Source organism: Mustela putorius, unplaced genomic scaffold, assembly GCF_011764305.1.
Source record: "Mustela putorius furo isolate JIRA1106 unplaced genomic scaffold, ASM1176430v1.1 tig00000698_pilon_pilon_pilon, whole genome shotgun sequence".
NCBI classification, from domain to species: Eukaryota; Metazoa; Chordata; class Mammalia; order Carnivora; family Mustelidae; genus Mustela; species Mustela putorius.
The window spans coordinates 3,218,433-3,241,013 of NW_025421449.1; the positions used below are offsets into that span (position 1 = coordinate 3,218,433).

General features: G+C 45.8%; 1 protein-coding gene across 3 annotated transcripts in view; it reads right to left on the reverse strand.

Moving 5' to 3' along the window:
- LOC101684668 (prosaposin) overlaps positions 1-21,620 on the reverse strand; it is a 33,658-nt gene extending 12,038 nt beyond the window's left edge. For all 3 annotated transcript variants that reach the window (XM_004769498.3, XM_004769497.3, XM_004769496.3), the window contains exons 1-4: positions 21,470-21,620; positions 2,798-2,931; positions 939-1,013; positions 243-368 (exon numbers count right to left, since the gene is read on the reverse strand). In XM_004769498.3, the coding sequence (XP_004769555.1) occupies positions 243-368; positions 939-1,013; positions 2,798-2,931; positions 21,470-21,509 (375 nt within the window). In that variant the 5' untranslated portion in view covers positions 21,510-21,620. The remainder of the gene's footprint in view (positions 1-242; positions 369-938; positions 1,014-2,797; positions 2,932-21,469) is intronic.
- Between the last annotated feature and the right edge of the window lie 961 nt (positions 21,621-22,581).

Below are 22,581 nucleotides of genomic sequence, written 5' to 3' on the forward strand. Positions count from 1 at the left end.
GTTGTAGCAGTTTACAATTCCTTCATCAAGTTTCCATTTCCTCTACTCCCCCTCAACCGAAGGTTACACACACAGTGTTCTGAGGGCCAAAGCCATCTGCAGATGTCAGAACTGCAGTGACAAGCTGTTGAGAAAATCCAAATCCATGGAAAGACTTTGCACTTTCATCATTCTGTTCTGGTCTGGCACCTCCCACAGCACCCAAAGTTCCCTAAAGAAAGAGTCTTTCCACCACCACATACCATTTGTCCTTTAATCATGTCCAGGATGACTGGGAGGTAGGAGTCAACCATCTCCCTGCACGAGGCAGACAAGTTCGGATTAGGCAGCCAGTCACAGGTCTTCTCCAAGTACACGAGGATCTCTTGCTAAGAGGATACAGGCAACAGTTGGATCAGGATGGACTTCTGCTCTGCAAAGGACTGAGAGCAAGGGACCTCCACACCTCCCAGCAAACAGTGGCCTCAGGGAAGAGCCCTGGGAGAGGCCCAGTGGCTGGCCGTGGCTGCATCAGACACACAGGCAAAAAGCAGGCATTCCTCGAAATGAGCCGCTCTGACCTGCGTCTCACAGGCACAGGGAACTCTGAGCAGAGACAGCCAAAACGGACCTAAAGGTAGCCACCTGCAATATGAAAATCCCCATCAACCCTGGGCATTTAAACACCGAGGCCAGGGAACAGCAAGCTAGGTCCCACAGCTTGTTTCTGTTCAGCCTGTGGCTCAGAATGGCTTTTACATTCTAAAGGATGTGGGGGGAAAAGAAAAAAACTATGTGACAGAAGACGTATGTGGCTCACAAGATCTGACTTACTTCCTACCTGGCCTAGACCATCGCCCATTAGATCCCAAAGCCCCAGAAAGCTTTTGTAAGGAACAGACACACATGGCCATGTGGCCACCATGCACACGTGGTCACACATCCCGCTGGAAGCTCACCTCAGTGGCATTGTCTTTCAGCATGTCGCCAGCTGCAGTGATGACATCTTTGCATATGTCGCAGGGAAGGGATTTCTAAGAGGAAGAACATGAGGGAGACAGCGAGCTGTATTTGCAGGATGTAACGCACACCGTACAGAGCTGAAAAGCCCCCAGCCTCTGTGCTATCCTATCTAACCAGGGATGTCGGACACACAGGCACATCCTGGCTCCCCAACCTAGATAAGAAGCACACAGATGCCAGACAGGAAGGATTGGAGGTACTGACCAGAACACTCTGTGCTTCTAGGGATAGACACCCCTTTCTTGTACCCTTTTCTATGCCTCAGCACAAGGGGCACAGGCCAAATGTCATACTAATGCTCTTAACAGCTCCAGGAAGAAACTGAGGCTGAAAAGGTGACAATCAGAGCAGTAGAAATTAGAGAAAACCAGTCACCTGGGGCCAGAATCACTATAAGACAGTAAAAGGCAGTGGGGCAGAGAAGCCCAGCCAGACACTAGCACTAACTCCTGCACTCTGTCCCCTTCCAGCTCCCAGGGGCTGCTATGTTCACATGAAAGCCGTATGTCACCACCCCAGAGCTTAGAAACATCACACCCATCCCCTGAGAAGCCTGGGCACCCATGGCCCCATGTGGCCCAGGACATGGAGATTCTAGTTGCTTCTTGAGGCTCATGGGAAGCTTCCTTCCTAAGGGCAACTGATTTTCAAGCCACGAAGAAGGAACTAACACGTCTGGGTGAGAAGAAGGAACACTGTAACTTAGCAAAGAAATCTATCTGAACCTCGGGCCTTGTTAGGCTAATACCAGATTCAGGTACCCCTGAGACTGCCGTATCAAAAAAAAAGAGCTGAGCGCCTGGGTGGCTCAGTTGGTTGGGCATCTGCCTTCCACTCAGGTCATGATCCCAGAGTCCTGGGATCAAGTCCCACATCAGGCTCCCTCCTCAGCAAGGAGCCTGCTTCTCCCCTGCTTGTGCTCTCTTGTTCTCTAATACATACATAAAATCTTTAAAAAAAAAAAAAAAAAAAAGAGAGAGAGAGACAGAGACAGAGACAGAGACAGAGAGCAAGAAAGAGCTAAGTCCTCCCCTGTCACATGCTGAATTTGAAAAGAGGAAGTCGTATTAAAAACGAGACGAGAAGCGTATCAGAAACCAAATCAGAAAGTAATTTTGGCCACAGACAGTAGTGACAGCAAATTCAGAAAGTATTTCTAAAAGAACAGGGTTTTCAATTGTTCTTCTCATAATGAAGCAGCTCTAGTAGCCACTAGTGTCAAGTTTTAGACCTGGAGCTCCACGTAGTCAGAGGCGGCACAGCCCAGAGCGAGCCAGGTCTGCATTCTGCAGTCAGCTGGTGCAGCCAGCACAGCTCGGGTTACTCCCGAGAGGGGTTCTGGTGATGGGAAGAATGCCCCTGGGCTTTGTCATCTCTGAGTATTATTCTCCATGAGCGTTAAGAGCCCCCTATTAATATGCTATATTTAGCACCACTTGGATGAAAAATCAATAGCATCAAGCTTGCTTTGGCAGCACATATATTAAAACTGGAATGATACAGGTGGGATGGGCACAGACACCCGGAAGGCAGCATGGGGTGCACACATGGGCAGACCTCATCCTCTCTCTGCCACCAGGAGACTCAGCGACCTCGGGGGAAGAGAACCTTAACCTCTCTGAGACTCCGTTTCCACTGTGCTGAAACTGATGCACCCCGCAACAGGGAGTGCCTCCTCAGCAGGGTCACCGAGAGGAGCAAATGAAGTGAGACGAGAGCATGCTCTGGAAGCTTTGGAAATGGCCAACAGCTCCAGACCACGTAAGAAGATCGGGTACAGTCCCATGGCACTCACCACCGTCGGCTTGTTCCAGACGGTCTGCAGGCAGTGCTTCAGGGCCCCGCAATCAGCTGCCGTCTTCACATTCTGGCACCATACCGCCGAGCCTCTGGTGCATTCCTTCAGGCCCAGGACAGGGCTGGCTACAGCTGAAAGAAAAACCAGCATGAGAAGGTGGCCCCCCTCATACAGCTACCCAGGGTGAAGGACACACAGCTTAGCCCCTGTGGCGCACAAACCACACAGCGGCATTGAGTCAAGAAGCTTGGTGACCGTCTAAGTCCTCCTAAGTCAGAGGGCCAAGAGGGACTAATTTGCCCGGTGTGCTTTTTTCCTCTTGAACTATTTCTAAACAGTAATCTTTATAACCTCAAAAATGAATAGAAGAAATCATGGGAGAAAACTCTGACAGATTTATTTTAGAAAATTTCAACGTCTATAGAATTTTTTTAATCTGTAAGGAAAACAAGATTCATATCCTTATTATACAATGATTCTTAATATTCTAGTAGAAGAACCCTTTTATAAATCAAACTTCATAAACAATTCTACCAACAAAAACTCTCCATGATTCCCCTCGGGTATCACCTAGCAAAGAGGTGTCCACTCAAAACCGGGTACATGGTCTGGCACCTGCTGTGAGTGAACAAAGGACTCGGGGAGAAATCACATGTGCAGAAACAGGATGAGGGAAAAACACAAGAACTGTTCCAAGTCCCTTAGAACCAAAGATACACAGGTTACAGCAAGAAGGCACCATATTTTGAAAGTTAAATAGCCAAAGGGAAAAAAGTGACAAGACTATAGTAAAGTAGGCATTTGTAAGACCAATAAGCGTGACTGGTAAGAACTTCTTAATATATTAATATATGTCAGGAAGTGGGGAGGGGGGAATCCCTCTTCAAAAAAGTAATCCACTTCTAGGGGCACCTTGGAGATTTAGTCAGTTAAATGTCCTGACTCCTCGATCTCAGGTCTTGATCTTGGGTCATGAATTCAAGCCCTACATTGACCTCCACACTGGATGTGGAACCTACTTTAAAAAAAAAAAAAAAAAAGTAATCCATTTCTAGAAACAGATTTTAAGGAAATACAGCAATCCAAGAGGCAAAATGTGATATGCATAAATATATTTATTAAGTGTAATTTATAATACTGAAAATAAAAGTACATGTAACCTGAATGGCCAAAAACAGAGGGGAAAAAGACTAATACTCTTACTAAAAAGATTATGCAGCTGTTTAGTATAAAAATATATATCGGGACGCCTGGGTGGCTCAGTTGGTTAAGCAGCTGCCTTCGGCTCAGGTCATGATCCCAGCGTCCTGGGATCGAGTCCCACATCGGGCTCCTTGCTCCGCAGGGAGCCTGCTTCTCCCTCTGACTCTGTCTGCCTGTGCTCGCTCTCGCTCTCTGACAAATAAATAAATAAAATCTTTAAATATATATATATATATTATATATCAAGTAGAAAAAAATTCAAGAATATGAAATTATACAGAAGTTGCACGAAAAAGGCAGGGTGGCTCGCTGAAACTCCCAATATCCCAATATTACATTGTATATGAATAACTTTTCTTTTTCCACTTTTACATGTCCACTTACTTTATATACTACCTTAAGAGTACCTATGTTTCTTTTTTTTTTTTAAGATTTTATTTATTTATTTGACAGAGAGAGATCACAAGCAGGCAGAGAGGCAGACAGAGAGAGAGGGGGAAGCAGGCTCCTCGCTGAGCAGAGTCCAATATGGGACTCGATCCCAGGACCCTGAGATCATGACCTGAGCCGAAGGCAGAGGCTTAACGCACTGAGCCACCCAGGCGCCCAAGAGTACCTATGTTTCTTAAAATAGGTCTACAGAAACCCTGGCTTTGGCAATCTCACCCCTAAGCCAACAAGTCAGCTAGAAAACAACAGATTCCATCGGGGCAAGCTACACAAAGATGGCTAATGGCGCAGGATGCCAACTCCCAACGACACTTCAGTAGGGCAGAACCACCTTCTACTGTGAATAGGAAACACGAGGCCCAAGTCTGAGGAGAAAGCCCACCGCCACCCATGAGCTCGACTAAGAACCTCAGGAGTCACGTGGCACCTTGCTTCAATTTCTAAGCCAACGAGAAGGCACAGTGATTCCACAGATATATAACACACACACAGTATACAAAGCACGGAGGTTGGTAGGTGCTCTCACTCCAGGAAAGGGAAAGCAATGAAATGTGGCCATTACTAGCTTTTCAACCAAAGCTATATTCCACAAACAAGTCACAGGTTTGCTGAAAGCTCAAGCCAGATGATCTGTATCCATTCAGACACTGGCAAATGAATCTGCTGCTACCCAGGTTTCTGCCTTCAACGGCCCTTTGCAGCAACAATCACATCCATAACCAGTTCACAAATGCAACTGAACTAGCCACACTCCAACAGCCACTGGCTTGGACTCTGGTTTCCAGGGGAAAACATGCAGCAGATTCAACAGTACATACTAATCCCCAGATGGTTCACAGCAGCTTAGTACCTGAAATGTAGCCAAGCTAGGCTGGGGCCAGCCGTCAGCTGTAGGTCTGGGGAAAAGGAGAGGGGGCAGAAACTGTCACAAGGGTAAGGGTTCTGGGAAGTGTGGGGTGTCACCACAGAGCACACAAAGCCAACAGGTTCCAGGAGCGCCTCCCATGTTCCTCCCAGGTACCAGGCCCCAGGGAATCCTGAAAAGCACCCAAGATATACCAACTGGTTCTACCTCCAATTGGGAGAAAAGAGCCGGAAAAATAACAGGAAGCTACAAAATGAGTCTCTAGGCAAAAGAATGCAGTGATACACAGGGAAGCCAGAAAGAGGTTAAGCATCAGCAGACCAGAGCCAGACAAGATTCAGAGAAAAAGGCAGGGCCAGGGAGCAGCCTTCCCTACACAAGGCGACTGACTGACCACCATTCTCCATTCTCGCAAATACGCAGTGAACTAGAACTTTGATCCCGGATTTTTCTACAACCATCCCAGTCAGAAATTGGCTACAAGGGCCAAAACCTATCAGGTTTCAGTAACAGGATACACTATCATAGGCCCAAGAAGCAAGAGTATTCTGTAGCTAATTTACTCCTTCAAAGAACTTGAAACAGTCGTCCTGTGCAATAATGACTTTGTTACCAGCTTTGGCCAAACTGTCCACACTAAAAACAGTCCTGGGTAGCTGGTTATGAGACTGGTCCAGCTAACAAAAACCCAAATCATTCAACAATCCCAACAGTTACTGTTACTCCACAGCCCACCTCAGAACTCCCCGAGTAAAAGGTATGTATTGCACAGTGGCCAATCTGGCAGACCTATGAAGCCCGCAAAGTCAAGCCTAAAACAATTCCCAGCTCCTAGAAATTAAATTCTCAGTAAGATACTCCCATGTTGCTTCAACTTAAAGCCAACTAACTTTTCTAAAGGTGCATATTATAAAAATAGTCTGTGGTATACAACAAATCTGATGTCCTAAAATGACCCAACATCTATTAACAGCAACAACTGTGTGTCCTCAGAACAAGTAATGTGAAGCCAAAACAGAAGCATGGGTGAAGCCACTGGTTACCTGGGGAGAGTTCAGGCGCTGATTTCAGGACCCAATGCCCTGTGAGGCACACAACCAGTGGGGTCAGAACACTCTGAGACACAAGAATCCTTCTCCCGGAAAATGTATTTACATGTAACACCCTCACACCGTTTCAGGGAGCACTTGGGCACTACCGCTGTCAGGGATCCCAGTGGGGACTGAAGGCAGGCTCTAAGAGCATACACGGTTTTCCTCCACCCAAGTGGGAAAACAACCTTGATGAAGGCATGATTACAAACACCACTGACTGGGCCAAGAACGTTGCGCTCGGGCAGCCGAACAGAGTGAACAGACTTGGGCTCTCCGAGTCCACAGTGGGAGGGACAAAGCCCAAAGAAATGGTGGTATGTTAACCAAAAACAGGGACCCTAGAGCAGCAAAGTCACTAGCCGCACAGGGGAGCGAGCAGAGGCCTCTTCACAGTGAAATCTGAACTGGCTGCTGGGGGAGAAAGGATATTCTCGAACACTCCAAAGGAGAGAAATCTTTGCCTTCACAGGAGCCAGGCTGCAAAGACAGACCTCAGGCCTGATGAGAAGAACCTCCACTAGCATCCGAGCCCTAAGTGAAAGCTCACCCTGTGGGCAATGGCTCAGGCCAGCGTCTTTAAGAACCAGGCACGAGGGGCGCCTGGGTGGCTCAGTGGGTTAAGCCACTGCCTTCGGCTCAGGTCATGATCTCAGGGTCCTGGGATCGAGTCTCACATCGGGTTCTCTGCTCAGCGGGGAGCCTGTTTCCCTCTCTCTCTGCCTGCCTCTCTGCCTACTTGTGATCTCTCTCTGTCAAATAAATAAATAAAATCTTTAAAAAAAAAAAAAAAGAAAAAAAAAAAAGAACCAGGCACGATGTGGCAGAAGAACTGAAAAGGAGGTGGGGGCGATCCAGATGATGGGGCACTAATCTGAATGGGAAGCTCATACCAAAAATTCAAAGCAAGAAGCAGTAGCAGCAGGACTGAGAGAGGAACTAATAGATTCCAAAAGAACAGAGAGCTAAAAAATGAAACTCACAGGTTTAAATGTAAATGTGAATATGAGGGGCGCCTGGGTGGCTCAGTTGGCTGAACGTCTGTCTTTGGCTCAGGTCACAATCCCAGGATCTGGGATCCAGCCCCCGCATCTGGGCTGAGCTGGACTCCCTGATCAGGAGAGAGCTTGCTTTTGCTTCTCCCTCTCCCACTGCCTGCCATGCGCCCCCCTCCCCCCCGCTTTGTACCAGCACACACTCTCCCTCTCCCCCTCCTTCCTGTCAAATTAATAAGTGAAATCTTTAAAAAAAATAAAAATAAAAAACAATGTGAACACGCAGCAGGGCTCAGGTCACAGGAAGGAAAGCACATACCTGTGTGCTCTGCTTCCCATGACTCAGTGACAAGCACAGGTTGGGAAGCGGAGGGCACGTGACACCATTCCCAGGTCCCCTAGAAGACAGGAGGTGTTTAGCTGGGAGAGACCATGCTTCTGAGAAACACAGCCACCTTCACAGAGAAAGGACACCTTCCACCTATCACATGGGAGTGGATCTGCTGTGTGGTTTCAGACCCAGACCTCAGAGCAATGGGTAGAGGCTAAGGGAAACAGACCACACAGCTGGAGGTAGGGGTCATCCACAGGGTTATAGAGAGAATGAGCCGCCTCCTTAGATGAGGACCTCTCCAAAAGCAGAAGAAGCAACCACACAGAAACAAAAAGCCCAACCTACAAGGAATTCTGTGTAAAAGAAATCCTTTTAGGAGCTACACAGCTTCACTCCTGTAACAATGAGGCAAACGACATTTCCAGTGCGTATACATAACCAACATACAAAAATTACCCTAAGCCACTTTCTGATTAGTTATTTCTCAAAACATGTTCTCAGCAAAGCTTTCATCTCTACTCTCATTCTCCCACACTCTGCCCCCAAATACCAACTTCCTTCTTTTGAGGCAATATGGTGAACTCTAGGAAAGTTCTTAGAAAAAAAGTGCCTGACCCCTTGGAGAGTTCTAATTAAATATGTTAAGACACAAACACTCCTCAGGGCGAACCAGGCACTAGCCCTCTCAGTTTCAAGGTCTGCCATTTGAGCCCTCAATGACAACACACTGGTAAACTGAGATTACAGAAATTATCCCTTCAGAGACACTAAAACCCTACAGGCAAGTTTCCTTTTACTAAGGAAACACAGGCTTTGTGCTGTTTTCTAAAACAAAGAACTTCAACTGCATTTCCTGAGTAAATGGATGGGTGCACTATGTTCTCTTTTTACTCCCAGGTCTAGAAAAAAACAGACATGTTCTAAAGGACCCACACGTACATCATTTATAAAAAATGGGCTGTAATGCAATCTTGCCTTACTGAGAACGGCTGCCATAAGTAAGACCAGAAATGGGTTTTGTGGCAGCTCTAGTCTCTAGAAAAAAAAATCCTCAGTGGGCCTGGAAGGCAGGAAGAGCTCAATAGAGCTCCGTTGTGTTTTAGGTGTGATGACTTCTTGCAAAACAAACAAAAAACCCTAAACCTTGAGCTTAGAAAATGGGACATCTAAGGTAACTGACCTACAGTCTAACTTAAATGTTTTTCAAATGTGGAATACTGAAAAAAAGAGAAACAAACAAACAACAACAACAACAAACAACCAGGATCAGCCTCCAAGTCCCACCCAAATAAATGACCTTCAGCCAATCACTGTCCTGAGCTTGTTCTTCATCTGTGAGTAAAATGAAGATGCCGCTACTGGGATCACTGGAATGTTGTGGAGAATCAAGATGACAGCATTATCCATTTCAACTGCCCGGATATTACATCTCTCAGCCATCCCGCCTTTACCAGCATCTCTCCAGCATTTTCATTTAGCCACACATCTCAACTCCCCTACCACATTGGCTTTGAAATCAGACAGTCAAGGACTCAGACTATAGCTTACCAAATCTAATCAGGAGACCTTACAACTTCAGTCTTCCCATCTGCAAAATGAGCCTATTACTAGTACTCCTAGAAGTTTATAAAAAGTAACCAGTATTTGTAAAACACAGGGCAGGGCTACCGAAGTCAAGTGCTATCATCATCATCGTCGTCACCACCACCTGTAGTAGCAATAGCAGAACTTTCTCTGATTCACTTCCTTGCCCAAAATAGGCACTCCCACAAACAGCAGAAACCAGGCTGTTGTGTTTGTTTACTCTGCGCTTCATCAAATACTTAACTGGCAATACAAAGACCTAAAGAGTTAAAACCCCACATCCGCAGAAGCTGCTGGTTAGTCACACAGAGGGAAACACAGGCTCCACTGTTGGAGGCCCAGGAGTCGCCACCGTGTACACAGATGCTAAACAAGAGGTTTGCCTGAGCAAGAATGAGAGGTGCCCAGTAAGGCACTGGAGGTACCGCAGATGAAATGCTCTCAGTAATTCATGACGCTGTGGCTATGAGCTTCTTTGCCTCCGATCGGGATATAGTTGCCATAGCTCATTTTTCCTGGAGACCACCTTTTTTTAGAAAAGCACCCTCAAAACCTCTGCCTTTCTGGAAGGATAAGATGGCTATATTACAAAATGATGGATGCCCTGAGTGCTGGGGGCAGACTGGCCTGCCTGAACCCTTCTGCTCTGCTAGCTACTAAAGCCAAGGCCGGGACAATTACTTATGCTACAATTATCTGCAAAATATAGGAAAAAAAGAGTGTCCCTTTCTCAGGAATTCTGTGCAAATCAATGAGAAAGACAAGAAAGCCAGGACAGACTGCCTGGTACCCACAACGCTGTTAATGGTGGGACCTAACTGTGAATGATGGACGTGAGGGGAAGAACCCCCAATGGAAGGCATTCATGTTCTGGTTTTTACATCGTGGTACAAATTTTACACCGTGGTACAATTTTTTCCCATGTTACCTTCAAAGTCAGAAAAAAGTTAAACCTTACCAACCAGTTTCGGGGAACAATTATTACTGCCCAATACGGCAGAGACTAAAACCGTATCCCATCAGGTTAATGAGGCTGACACTATCAGGAGACTTAAAGCTTGTTTTTCAGAGACCTGTTTCTCCCTAATCAGCTGTTGTTTCCTTCCAGACCCCACTCACAAACACACTAGCTGTCCCTGCAGAGGCCTGGGCTGAGGTCACTAATAAGATTCCAGCCTATGAACAAGCAAGGCCCTGCATTCCTCACCCGAGATAGGACCCCAAGACCCCAACCAGTTTATACAAGCCCTCAGAGCATGCACACAGCCCCTCCCTCTCCTTAAGATGATGATGTCAGGACACCAATTTTGCCTCATTTTAATGTTACCTCCCCACCCCAAAATGAACCCGGAACAGGTTACATACGCCGGCTCAGTGCATGCACATGCTCCACCTTTCCCCATGAACAGTCCTGGTTCCCCACCCCTCCCTTTTCATCAATATACATATGTAATCTCAACCCCTATGATTAAAGACTTGTTCTCTCCCCCTTCAGGGAGGAGGATCTGAGGCTTGCCCTTGGTCTCCTTGTTTGGCTGGCTCTCAAATAAACCCTTCCCTTGCAGCAGACCTGATTGTCCAAGAGACTGGCTTTGTTGCACACCCAACAGAGGAACTTGGGTTTGTCACGAGACCACAAGCTGTTCCCCATATCCATTCTCCACTCCTTTCACAAGAGCAGATTTGCAGATTTTTTCAGCTACACACATGACTGCCAAGATTTTTAAAAAACTACATTTCCCAGTCTCCCTTGTAGCAGGGTCTGGTCAGGAAACCACATTCTGGCCCTGAAAGACAAGTGTGACCTCTGCATCTTTAGCACTCATGAAGAATGGGGCTAGACAGACCTCAAGGTAGCAGTCTCTCAGCACTTCTGGAAATAGAACCACACTAGTCCTGTACTGTCCAGCTCCTGAACTTCCTATGGAAACATAGAGACGGTTCTATTATATTTAAGCCATTACTATCCTAGATCTCTGTTGTCTGCAGTCAGACCTAAGACTGACTAACTACCAGCTTCATCATCTACCTCATTCACCAGAAGAGTCCCCAGACGACAAGGCTTACCTCCACTGAGGATATTTAAAAGCCTACATACACAACTTAATCACTGAAGGTTTTCAAAAACTCTCAGAATGAAGGGAGCAACCTTTCCAAAAAGATGTATCTTATGCTCCACTTGTTAAAACAATCAGTCTTCTTATTTTAGCTATTGTTTTTCCTTGTAAATATCTTAGATAACATATGCTAAATACTTTTCAGAGTCTAGTTACCAAAAAGACAATAACAAAATACAAGCAGCTTCGCAGCACCAAGGATCAGGGCAGACATTCCACAGGGCAACGGACCTGCCACCTGGGTAACAGACCACCATGGCAACAGGCAGGCTGCTAGGAGACCAAGAGAGGCTGACCCTGGGTGCGGCAGCATTGACCTCAGACTCCCTGCACTCAGACATTTCTCAGAACTCATGCACTCAGGTCCCGAAGGAGATAAAACAACACACTCAACACTGACTGCCCCATCCAAACACTGGCCTTTACGGCAAAGAGCACCTGTCTCTTCGACCCTGCTTTAGGAAGCATTCTGCAGAGCAGAACAAAAACACTGCCCATTTCACCATTCAAAACAGCATGTTTGCTCCAAGGCAGCCTGCCTTGATCTGAAGGAAAAAAAGTCCAAAGATCCCTCTTATTACAAAAGAAATCTGTAGTGAGCTCACCTGGCTGACATCCCATCACCTCTGGCCCCAATAAGCTATTAGCTCTGTTATCTAAGACACAGGTTCTTCCCTGTTTCTCCTCTCCCTCAATTTTCCCCTCCTCTTGCTCAATTTTTCTCACAGGCAAGATCATACCAGGACAAAAAACTGACGGACACCTGGGTGGCTCAGTCGGTTGAGCATCTGCCTTTGGATCAGGTGATGATCCCAGGGTCCTGGGATTGAGTCCCACATCAGGACTTCTCCCTCTCTCTGCCACTCTCTCTGCCTGCAGCCTTCCCTGCTCCTGCGTGCTCTCTTGCTCTGACAAATAAATAAAATCTTTAATAAATAAATAAAGACAAAAAAAGATCTATATGGAGAAGATAAGACAATGGTCAGGTAAATCAGCTTGTGCAATCAGAACTGAAACATGAGGGACAAGAAAGCAATCCTCATTGCTTGCAAAAGAGTGATGCAATGTGGCATAATTAATTTTGGGAAACTCCTGTCTAGTTCATTCAAGAGCACTTCAATCCAATATAAACTACCAGCAAAGCTCTTCTTCCGAGTGTCAGCGTGTCAGGTGACGATCACAGATGAACTTCACTCAGCTTAGAGAAGACTGCTGCCACAACTGGACCATGAAGAAATGAGCCCCTGGCCAGACTGTCCAGAGTGCAGTCAGGTGACAGGTCCTGGCCCTGGCCCAGCTGCTGCAAGGAGTCCATGCAGTCAGCCAGAAGCCGCCATGGGCTCTACCCCATCCCTGCTAACAGGCGGTGGTCTCAGCATACTTGCAGAAGGCAATAATATGCAAAAAAAAGGATCTCATGCAAACCCCACTAGTAACTAATATGGAAGTTCAGTGCTCTGGGCCTGTCCCAGAGGGTCATTAAAAGTTTCAGATACATGTAAATGTGTCAACTACATATGTCGCTTTGACTCACCCTAGTCAGTTAACAGGAATACAGCCCTTTATGTGAAATGCCACAATCTAAACTTCAGACCACGGCAAAGACTAGAACAGGATATTAGGAGGCGCCCGCATTCTGATTCCATTGCTCTCACCTCAGAGCTGGGTGAGGATTACATCAATGTGAAGCAAAAAGCACTCAGAACAGTACTAGGTACACAAACTCTCAAGTAAGTGGTGATTATGTTGCCTGTCGCTCCTACAAAGCAGCTATTACCACTGGTTCTCAAAGTGTGGTCCAAAGAACCCTCAAGGTCCCAGAGATTCCTTCAGGGTGTCGATGAGGCCAAAATTCTCATAATAGTAACACCAAAGCGTTAGCTGCCTTTTTCACTCATTCACTCCCACGGATGCAGTGGAGTTTTTCCAGAGGCTCATGGTACTGACACAGCAGAGAATCTACCCAGGTGTTAGAAAAGCCGCAAAAATGTCAAACAAGCCATTCTTCTCAATATGCCTGTGTTTAAGAAAAGTTATTTTCACTCAAATTATAGTATGTTAACATGTTTACCATTTCTAAAAGATTATATTTTAAATTGTGAGTTTAACTGGTAAGAGTAAGTATCAATAGCTAGGGCCCACATAAACCAAAGCTCTCTGGGGTCCCTCAACTCATAAGTACATAGGAATGCAGAGACTAAAAATCTACAGAGCTACTACATACAAAAAGCCAATTTCTGGAACCCAACAGAAGGAAAATAACTTCTCAAATTATAGCTGGTTCCCCTTTCAGATTTACCACAAATCACAGCCACCAGAGTATTTAAGTTCTGTTAGGCTCCTAGGTCTCTACTGCGTACAATAAACCCTCTCCAACAGATGTGCGGGTCCCTCTCATCTGGATGTAAATTACTATAATGGTCAACACTTCACCTGGCCTCAAAGTTGCCGCTGATTTGTCAATCCCAAGACACCAACTCTTTTTTTTTTTTTTTTAAGATTTTTTATTTATTCATTTGACAGAGATCACAAATAAGCAGAGAGGCAGGCAGAGAGAGGGGGGAAGCAGGCTCACTGCCGAACAGAGAGCCCGATGCGGGACTCGATCCCAGGACCCTGGGATCATGACCCAAGCAGAAGACAGAGGCTTTAACCCACTGAGTCACCCAGGCGCCCCGAAGACATCAACTCTTAATGTGACTTTCAGCAAATAAAAGAAAATGCTTTTTTTATTTGTGATAAAGACTTGGCACTATCCACCCTGAAGTTTCAGGCACAGTAACCTTGCTGGGCTGAAGGCCACTTGGCAGCACCTCACAGCACCATTCAGCAACACTGAGCGCCTACTATGGGCCGAGCAGTCACACATGCTGCAGGGAGACCACCACAAACACACACAGCACAAAATGCCAGGTAGTGGGGAGTGCTACAAAGACAAATGAAGCAAAGTCAAAGGAAGAACAAGACTACGGCAGATGGCATGGCCACTTAAGAACAGTGCGAAATTCTGGTAAGGCAGCAAGTGAGCAGACAACTGAGTGGAGGGAAGAATCCAAAGGGATCACCTCAGGAGGAAAATGTTCCAGACAGATGGAACACAGAATGCAAAGACTCTGAGCAACAACAGGGCGCCAGAGGTTGGACATGGGAGGAAGAGGGAGAACAGCCCTGAAAGGCAGCTAAAAGCCAGATAACATGCAACCCCACAAGACAAACCTTGGGTTTTAATCCTTGTGAGCTAGGAGGCCATGTGACCCTCTGGTAGCAATGCCTACACTTAGAGGACAGCATTCCATCGCCCTGGTAAAAGGAGCTTTTTTTTCTTTACTGTAGTGTCATCACAAAGACTGGCCAAAAGAACTTTCTACAGTATCTCCCTTCAATCTAATTTACAAAATTTCCCTTAAAGTAAATAATTTCTTTTCAAAAGGAGTTATCTGTCCAAATATAGCCAGGATTCATTTTTAAAATTTAGAAGTGTCTTTAGGATTCATTTCGGTTTTTCTGAAAAAGAAAGGTTCAATGAGGTTAACTAAATTGATAAATGCATACAATGAAATCCTCTGCAACTTCTTTCAAGAGCTGGGAAGTAGGAGGAGTTGAAGACTGGACAACTAAATACAATGTGGTACTCTGAGCTGGATCCTGGAACAGAAACGTGAGATCAGTGGGAACACTGGTAAAGGCCTCATCAAGTCTGCAGCACAGTTAACAACACTGTTCCGAAGTCCACTCCTTAATTTTGGCAAACAGACAGTGGATATGTAACATGTTAACAGCAGAGGAAGCTGGGTGAAGCATACAGGAATTCACCATACTATCTTTTTAATTTTTCTGTAAATCTAAAAATTATTCCAAAACTTAAAAGCTAGGTCTATCCATACTAGCATGAAATGGCCTCTAAGGCATAAATGAAAGAAGAATGCACACCTATTTACTCAAAGTATTTAATGTCTGACAACATCAAAGGTTACTGATTAACTATATACCTACATATCATGGGAATACAAACCCCCAAAACATTCAAGACAGGAATTTGGCAATTCCTAGTTAAAGCAGAATATGTATTCTCTACAGCTCAGCAATTCCCATTCTTAGGTATATCCCCTAGAAAAATGTCTGTTCATGTGCACAAGAACATTTATAGAAGCGGGGCGCCTGGGTGGCTCAGTGGGTTAAAGCCTCTGCCTTCAGCTCAGGTCCTGATCTCGGGGTCCTGGAATCGGGCCCCTCATCAGACTCTCTGCTCAGCAGGGAGCCTGCTTCCTCCTCTCTCTCTCTGCCTGTCTTCCTGCCTACTTGTAATGTCAAATAAATAAATAAAATCTTTAAAAAAAAATTTACAGACGCAGTTTGAGAAAAAAACAAAACTAGAAATAATCTAAATGCCTAGCAACAATGTCATAAATGAAATACTATACTACAATGAAAATGAAAGAGGTACATGTTATTGACACCGATGAACCTCATTAGCCAAAAGAAAAAAATTAACCCAAGAATACACACAATATTTGCATAATGTTTAAAACAACACAATACCACCCATACTGTTGAAGGTCACACTTCCATGTTTGAGAGAATAAAGGCCTGCAGGGGAATGATCAACAGCAAGCCCAGGGGATGGTTATTTACAACGGGAGGAGGGGCTTCTTAGGTCCCATTTCTTAACCCAGTATTGCATACACCAGTGCTCATTGCAATTATCCTCCCACTTTTTTTTGGAGGTCTACGATGTTCCACATGTGAAAAAAGACCAAGCCAGTGTAATATGCCATCATCTGTAATTTAAAAAAAAAAAAAGAGAAGAGGGAAATCCCACACACTGTCAATTATATGTTGCTCTGGAAGGCTCCCATAGGACCTGGTACCAGGCTGTCTCAGAAAGGTCGGGGGGTGGGGGCAGTTATGACTGCCTGGGTGGCCCAGTTGGTTAAGCAACTGCCTTCATCTCAGGTTATGATCCTGGAGTCCTGGGTTCCAGTCCCACATTGGGCTCTCTACTCAGAAGGGAGTCTGCTTCTCCCACTGACCTCTCTCCTCTCATGCTTTCTCTCTCTCCCTCTCAAATAAATAAAATCTTCAAAAAAGAAAAAAAAAAAATGTCTGGGGGACAGTGGTGGGAAGGAAACACACTTTTGCCCTAATTTTTACACTTTTGGACTTATTCACGGTGGGGGCAGCCATTATCTCAACAGTTCACCCCCATTTCTGGATGGGGACCAGATGAGGGGACTTAAATAGCTACACGGTTAGACAGATCTAGAATAAGAATACTCAGATTACCCTGCCATGGCCCTGATCCGCTGGGCTTCTGATAAAGGCTGATGTAGTTCTAAAACCAGTCTGGCTAACTCGAGTACAGACTCGCACCCCCTCCTAACTGCGGACTGCCTCTCCTGGTTGACTTTCCTGACCCAGTAATTATATACAGCACACATATTTGTAAGGAATTTAATGGTTTTATTAAATTCAAGACCTTTGAAATGAATGAAGCCAAGGGATATCAAAAAATCAACGGCAGAGGAGAGTCGCTTGTACAGGGACAACAAGGACAATGACAAACAAGACGCGGTTTACTCGCGGGTCAGCAGCCAATCTTACAGTACCTATTACCTATGCCCTTCTATACAGCAAAATACTAAAGCCTCATAGCAACCTTATCAGATTGGAATAATCAGTAACCCTATTTTGCAGATGAGAAAGGACAGTGTAACTTGGCCAGGGCATACAGCTATCAGCAACATGGTAAAATTCTTTTCAGTTTCCTCTCAATCCCACTATAATTACAAACTGCAGAAGAAAACATGAAGTTTAGATTATTTTTCAGCACTCAAATTATTACCCAAGGACATAATTCTGGTTATTTTCTGAACTTCACAGAACAACAACAAAAAGTAAAGTAACTAGTACTTCTACAACAACCACATTCTTCATCCCAATCACTGCATTTTTCAACATTATTTTAAAATTATTTGGCATTTTTCAATATTATTTTAAAATTATTTGGTGGGGGGGTGAGGCAGGGTAATATAATTAGTATTCTTTTCTGGCGATTTAAAGAAAATCCAGTCCTTCCTCGTAGCAGAACCAAACAGGAGCCAGAAAGCAGGGCTCTGAGCCTGGCATCCAGTAATCTAGAACGCTCATGCTAGAAGATGGTCTCCAAAAGCTGTGGCACACACTTGCCCACGTGACATGGTCTTGGCTCAGAGAGCTTCCCATGCCTTATTAGGCACTTTCCCCAGCCAGCGGCACCCTGTCCTTCCTCCCTCTTCCCCATCTATTCAAGCCGCAGCCTGGCCATTCCAGTTTCACAAACCAAGAAAATGGAGGAACAACTTCTCCTTCCCCTGATCTAGAAAAATCCAGAACACTCAACTCAATATACTTCCACCGTAGAACCACTCACAGAGTCTTGGATTCAACTTGTCAAATGCAATTAAAGCACTTACCAAATCCTTGACTGGTTAATACAAATAAACCCTTCATGAATTACATTAATGCTTTCAGAATAAAACTGGTTACTGGGGCGCCTGGGTGCCTCAGTTGTTAATCAGCTGCCTTTGGCTCAGGTCAAGATCCCAGGGCCCTGGGATCAAGCCCTGCATCAGGCTCCCTGCTTGGCGGGAAGCCTGCTTCTCCCTCTCCTACTCCCTGTGTGTTCCCCCTCTTGCTGTCACGCTGCCTCTCAAATAAATAAATAAAAACCTTAAAAAAAAAAAGAAAGAAAGAAAGAAAGAAAACTGATTACAGAATGAAAATTGAGAAATGGTATTTATCCAAAACTTCTGTCAAGTGAGAACTGAAGTTTTGCTGCTTTTCAGTAGGCTGCACCATTAAATCCATACATTGAATCATCGTAAAAATAAGCTATCCAATGAATATATATGTATATATAACACATTCTAACATCCCGAGAGAGTCTACCTGCCTCAGGGTTGGGCACACACCGGCCACTCGGTTAGCCACCACACAAGTGACAGTAACAGGGCACCTAAGCTCCCATGAGCACATACCACATCCCAGGCTTCACACATATCACCTCGTTAACACTGGCCCTGCCTTTTTCCACAAGAGAAGTCACCCAACAGTATGCCATTACCATAGGATTCCATTTGCAGAAAGTTACATCTGCGGTGCTGGAAGTTAATAAAGTGGTTTCCTTTGGGGCAAGTGTAACAGGGTAGTGAATGGGTGGGGCACAGGGGCTTCTGGACGCTGTTAATGCTCTCTATTCCTTGGCCTGGGGGCAGCTTACAGCGGTGATCTTCACTCTGTATTAATTCATCAAATTGTACATTTAAAGTGTGCATATTGTTGGTATATAAATTACATACCACACATACTACATACCAACATACTAAGCTAAGTGTAAAAGCTAAGTGCTGTAAGAGTTTGTAAATGCTAAGTGTTGACGGAAGACTAGGAAAAGAGCAAGCACTGTCAGAGGCATCCTGGGTTCTGATCCTGACCTCCCAGTAAATGTCTTGTGATTTGGGAGAGTCATTTCTGGGGGCACATCAGCAGCATCTTCATTCCTCCTGAAGAGGTTAGATTAGATGCTCTCCAATTTTCTCAGTATACCATTACTTTCTTTAACAGGTAGGCACCACAGGATGAATAAAAGGTAGGCACCACAGGATGAATAAAGGTAGGCACCACAGGATGAATAAAAACAAAAACTCAAAACCTAGTGTCTCTATAATCATCAGGACATCATCAAAATTGCCAAGGGGGCACCTGGATGGCTCAATCAGTTAAGCAGCTGCCTTCAGCTCAGGTTGTGATTCCAGGGTCCTGGGATAGAGGCCCCTCATCGGGCTCCTTGCTCAGCAGAGAGCCTACTTCTCCCTCTGCCTGCCCCTCACTGCTTGTGCTTGCTCTTTCTCTCCACCCCCGTGTCAAATAAATAAATAAAATCTTTAGATAAAATAATAATTAAAACACACACACACGAAAGCCTCTCCAGGTTCAGGATAACATTCTGTGCTATAGTAGTATCAAGAAGCAATGGCAAGTTCAAAACACCTCTGAGAGCAGAGGATGGCTGCAGTCACTATGCACCTTCACTAACAAACTCAGTATCATTAGAAACTCATAACCTTGGGATAAACCCCAAGGCCGGGCAGCAAGTTTAGAACAAGGTGTACAATTTTAACATACTCTCATTTACTCAAGTGTTCAGGGAAGGAAGAGGGTCTCTTGGTTAACCAAATACTCTGGTTAACCATATTCCCAAGTATACCAGCAAAGGATTATACACTTCAAAAGAAACAAGTCCCCTTCCGGGTAATTTGAATGATTCAGAATTCCTAAGGGTCTTGTGAGGAGTGACTCACTGCCAGTAGGAACAACTGTTTGATACAGAACAAAAAACTGTTCTCAACCAGTCCAGAATAAATTCAGAGACTAGTATTAGTTTATTCTACAGACTATGAAACAGCTAGTATTAACCCCAGTGAGAAATACTTACTTCACTGACTATAAAATCGAAAATCCTTATAAACAGATCACCTTTCACAGCTTACAAGTAAAACAAGTTTAAGAGCGTGGTTTAGGGACACCTGGATGGCTCAGTTGGTTAAGCATCTGCCTTCGGCTCAGGGCATGATCCCAGGGTCCTGGGATCGAATTTCGCATCAGGAATCCCTGCTCAGCCAGGAGCCTGCATCTCCCTCTGCTTGGGCTCTCTCTCTGACAAATAAATAAAATCTTAAAAAAAAAAAAAAAAAAGTGTGGTTTACCGTCAAGACACATTCTTGGGAGGTGCTCTAACATCAGAAAAACATTCTTAAATCTATTTCATCTGTAAGTAGCCTTTATCTTTGGTTTTCCATTGATTCCACCATCCACTTTATTACGGTTTATCAAAATCTTAATAGCTGCATGGCAGAATGGAAGCTAGCCCCTAATTATAGTTAGCCAGAGAAACAGAACATGAGGTTGGCCCTAAAGATCGGGTTTATTTCCTCTCTGTAAGCTGTAACACCTGGGGGAGAAAAAACAAAAAACAAAAATCCCAGCCTTGGAATCCTCTCCCTACAAAAATTAAAATCTGGCCCCACGACTATAAAACGATAGAAGTTTGGTAAGTACTCAACCTCACTCACTTTCCTTTACCATGATGATTTAAAAGAGCTTAAGATGTGAAAGAATGATTTTGGGGCACAGTAACTGAGAAAGGTCAAGAGTAACATGGGGAATGCACAACGGATCCTTCTAATTCCAGGAGGGCAATGAGCCGGTTCCCGAGTGTTGCCTTCACAGCCTGCAATGATTTTAATAACCATCAGTACTATTTCAGGGCCACAAATCAGTGTAAGAATACTCCTGTGCACAGCTTCTCACGTGCTTACATTTTCCCCCAAGATAAAGGCCGCTGCTAAAACGGGCCAGCGGCTGCGCAAGACCTTTTAAAGGAGATGAAACGTGAACTGCATTGCCAAAGCACCCACACAAAAGGCCGTATCATCTTCAAGATATAAGATCAAGAGTGAATATAGGTAAAGATAAACATCAACAGATGACATACTTATGCGCTTCTTGCAATTTCAACATTCTTAAAAACTAGGACAACTGAGGCCAAGGACTAAAATGTGTCCCGCTGGAAGGGGCTCTAGGCCATCTGGATCACGTGCGCCCAGCCCAAGTACAGAACAGGTGCAGGAGGGGTCACCATACAGGCCCACCCCCCGTAGCTGTGGGGAGGCCCCGGGCGGCACCAACTCGGTCCCTGAAGGAGATGCTACTCCAGTCCCACCCTCCTAGCCCACTCGCCATGACCCCAGCCCTGAGCAGCCGGCCTGGGGCACTCTAGACAGCCAGGCACCCCGCCTCCTCCCACAGCCCCTCCGCCGCCCGGCAGGTATCGGTGCTGCGCATGCGCCTGCGCACTGAGAGCCCCCTCGTCAACCTCTACCGGGAGCGAGGCGGCGAGGCCCCGGACGGTCTGCTCCGGGTCGGGTGGGCCGCGTTCTACGCGGAACCCCTTCCCTAGACGCGGGCTGGGGGGGGGGGTCTTAGGGCTTACCCGCGCCCAAAAGGCTGGCCAGGAGAAGGAGACTGTACATGGTGACGCCCGACTCCGCAGTCTGCAATGCAGAGCGTCAGCTGATCATCTGCGGCTATAAACCTGCCCCGCCCCGAAGCCGTGCACCACGCATGCGCAAGCTCCGCCCCGGCCGGGCAGGCCTGAGCTCTCCCCGCAGCCTGACTCAGCGACGCGCAGTGCGCCTGCGCGACTGGAGGCGGAGCGCTGGGAGAAGGACGGGACGGGGGATGGGAGAGGACGGGAGGGGGAAAAGCTTGGGGTGGAAGGAGGAAGGTCGTCCAAAAAGAAGGCTAGTAATTGAAGAGGTCAACATTAGAGATTTTAATATGCATAAATATCTTTTTTTTGTATAAATATCTTTGAAGCCTCACATTTTTTCTATGAGCTACCCTTTTCTGTTACAGAAATTATATAGAAATGATATTCTGTTATTATTTCTGTTCCGTTTTTCAGGTGAGAAGCCAAGCTCAGAAAGGTTAACGACTTTAAGTTCTCAAGGACGTTAGTCAAACTCACCACCCCGCCCACATTGTCTCCTATATGAGGTTTATATATTCACCTAGCGAGGGCCGGCATGTAGCTTCACCCGGGGCCCTGCTTTTCCCTGTAAACATTTCATATCCGCAATCACTTCTCCTCATGACCCACAGACAAGGTATCGGTATTAAATCCAGTCCCTCCCGAGGTCCTACCATGGTTTGTCCTGGGGTTGGACAAAGTGAAGGGTAAGATGGGAAAGAGTAAGAAGTGCCTCAGCCATTAGAGAAGTGAAGCCGGAATTTGAGAACCTGGCTGCGCACCAGCAAGAGACCTTGTTGCAGGCAGAAGTGGCCCCACACCGTGCAGCCCTCAACCTCCATCTCATTCCAGAATAAGAAAGGCCCAGGTGGCCCACACAAAACCACTTGCCCTCTGCCTGGGGCTGACCCAGTCTGGCTCTGAGCAGAGGTCTGACCTCACCCCTGCCCCTTCCCTAGGGGAGGTACCTCCTAGCCCAAGGGAAATCTCAGCCTATGAGGGCAGGTCCTTAAAGGTCAGTTAGTCCCATTCCTTCATTATACCAAAGGGGAAGTTGGGACCAAGAGAGGGAA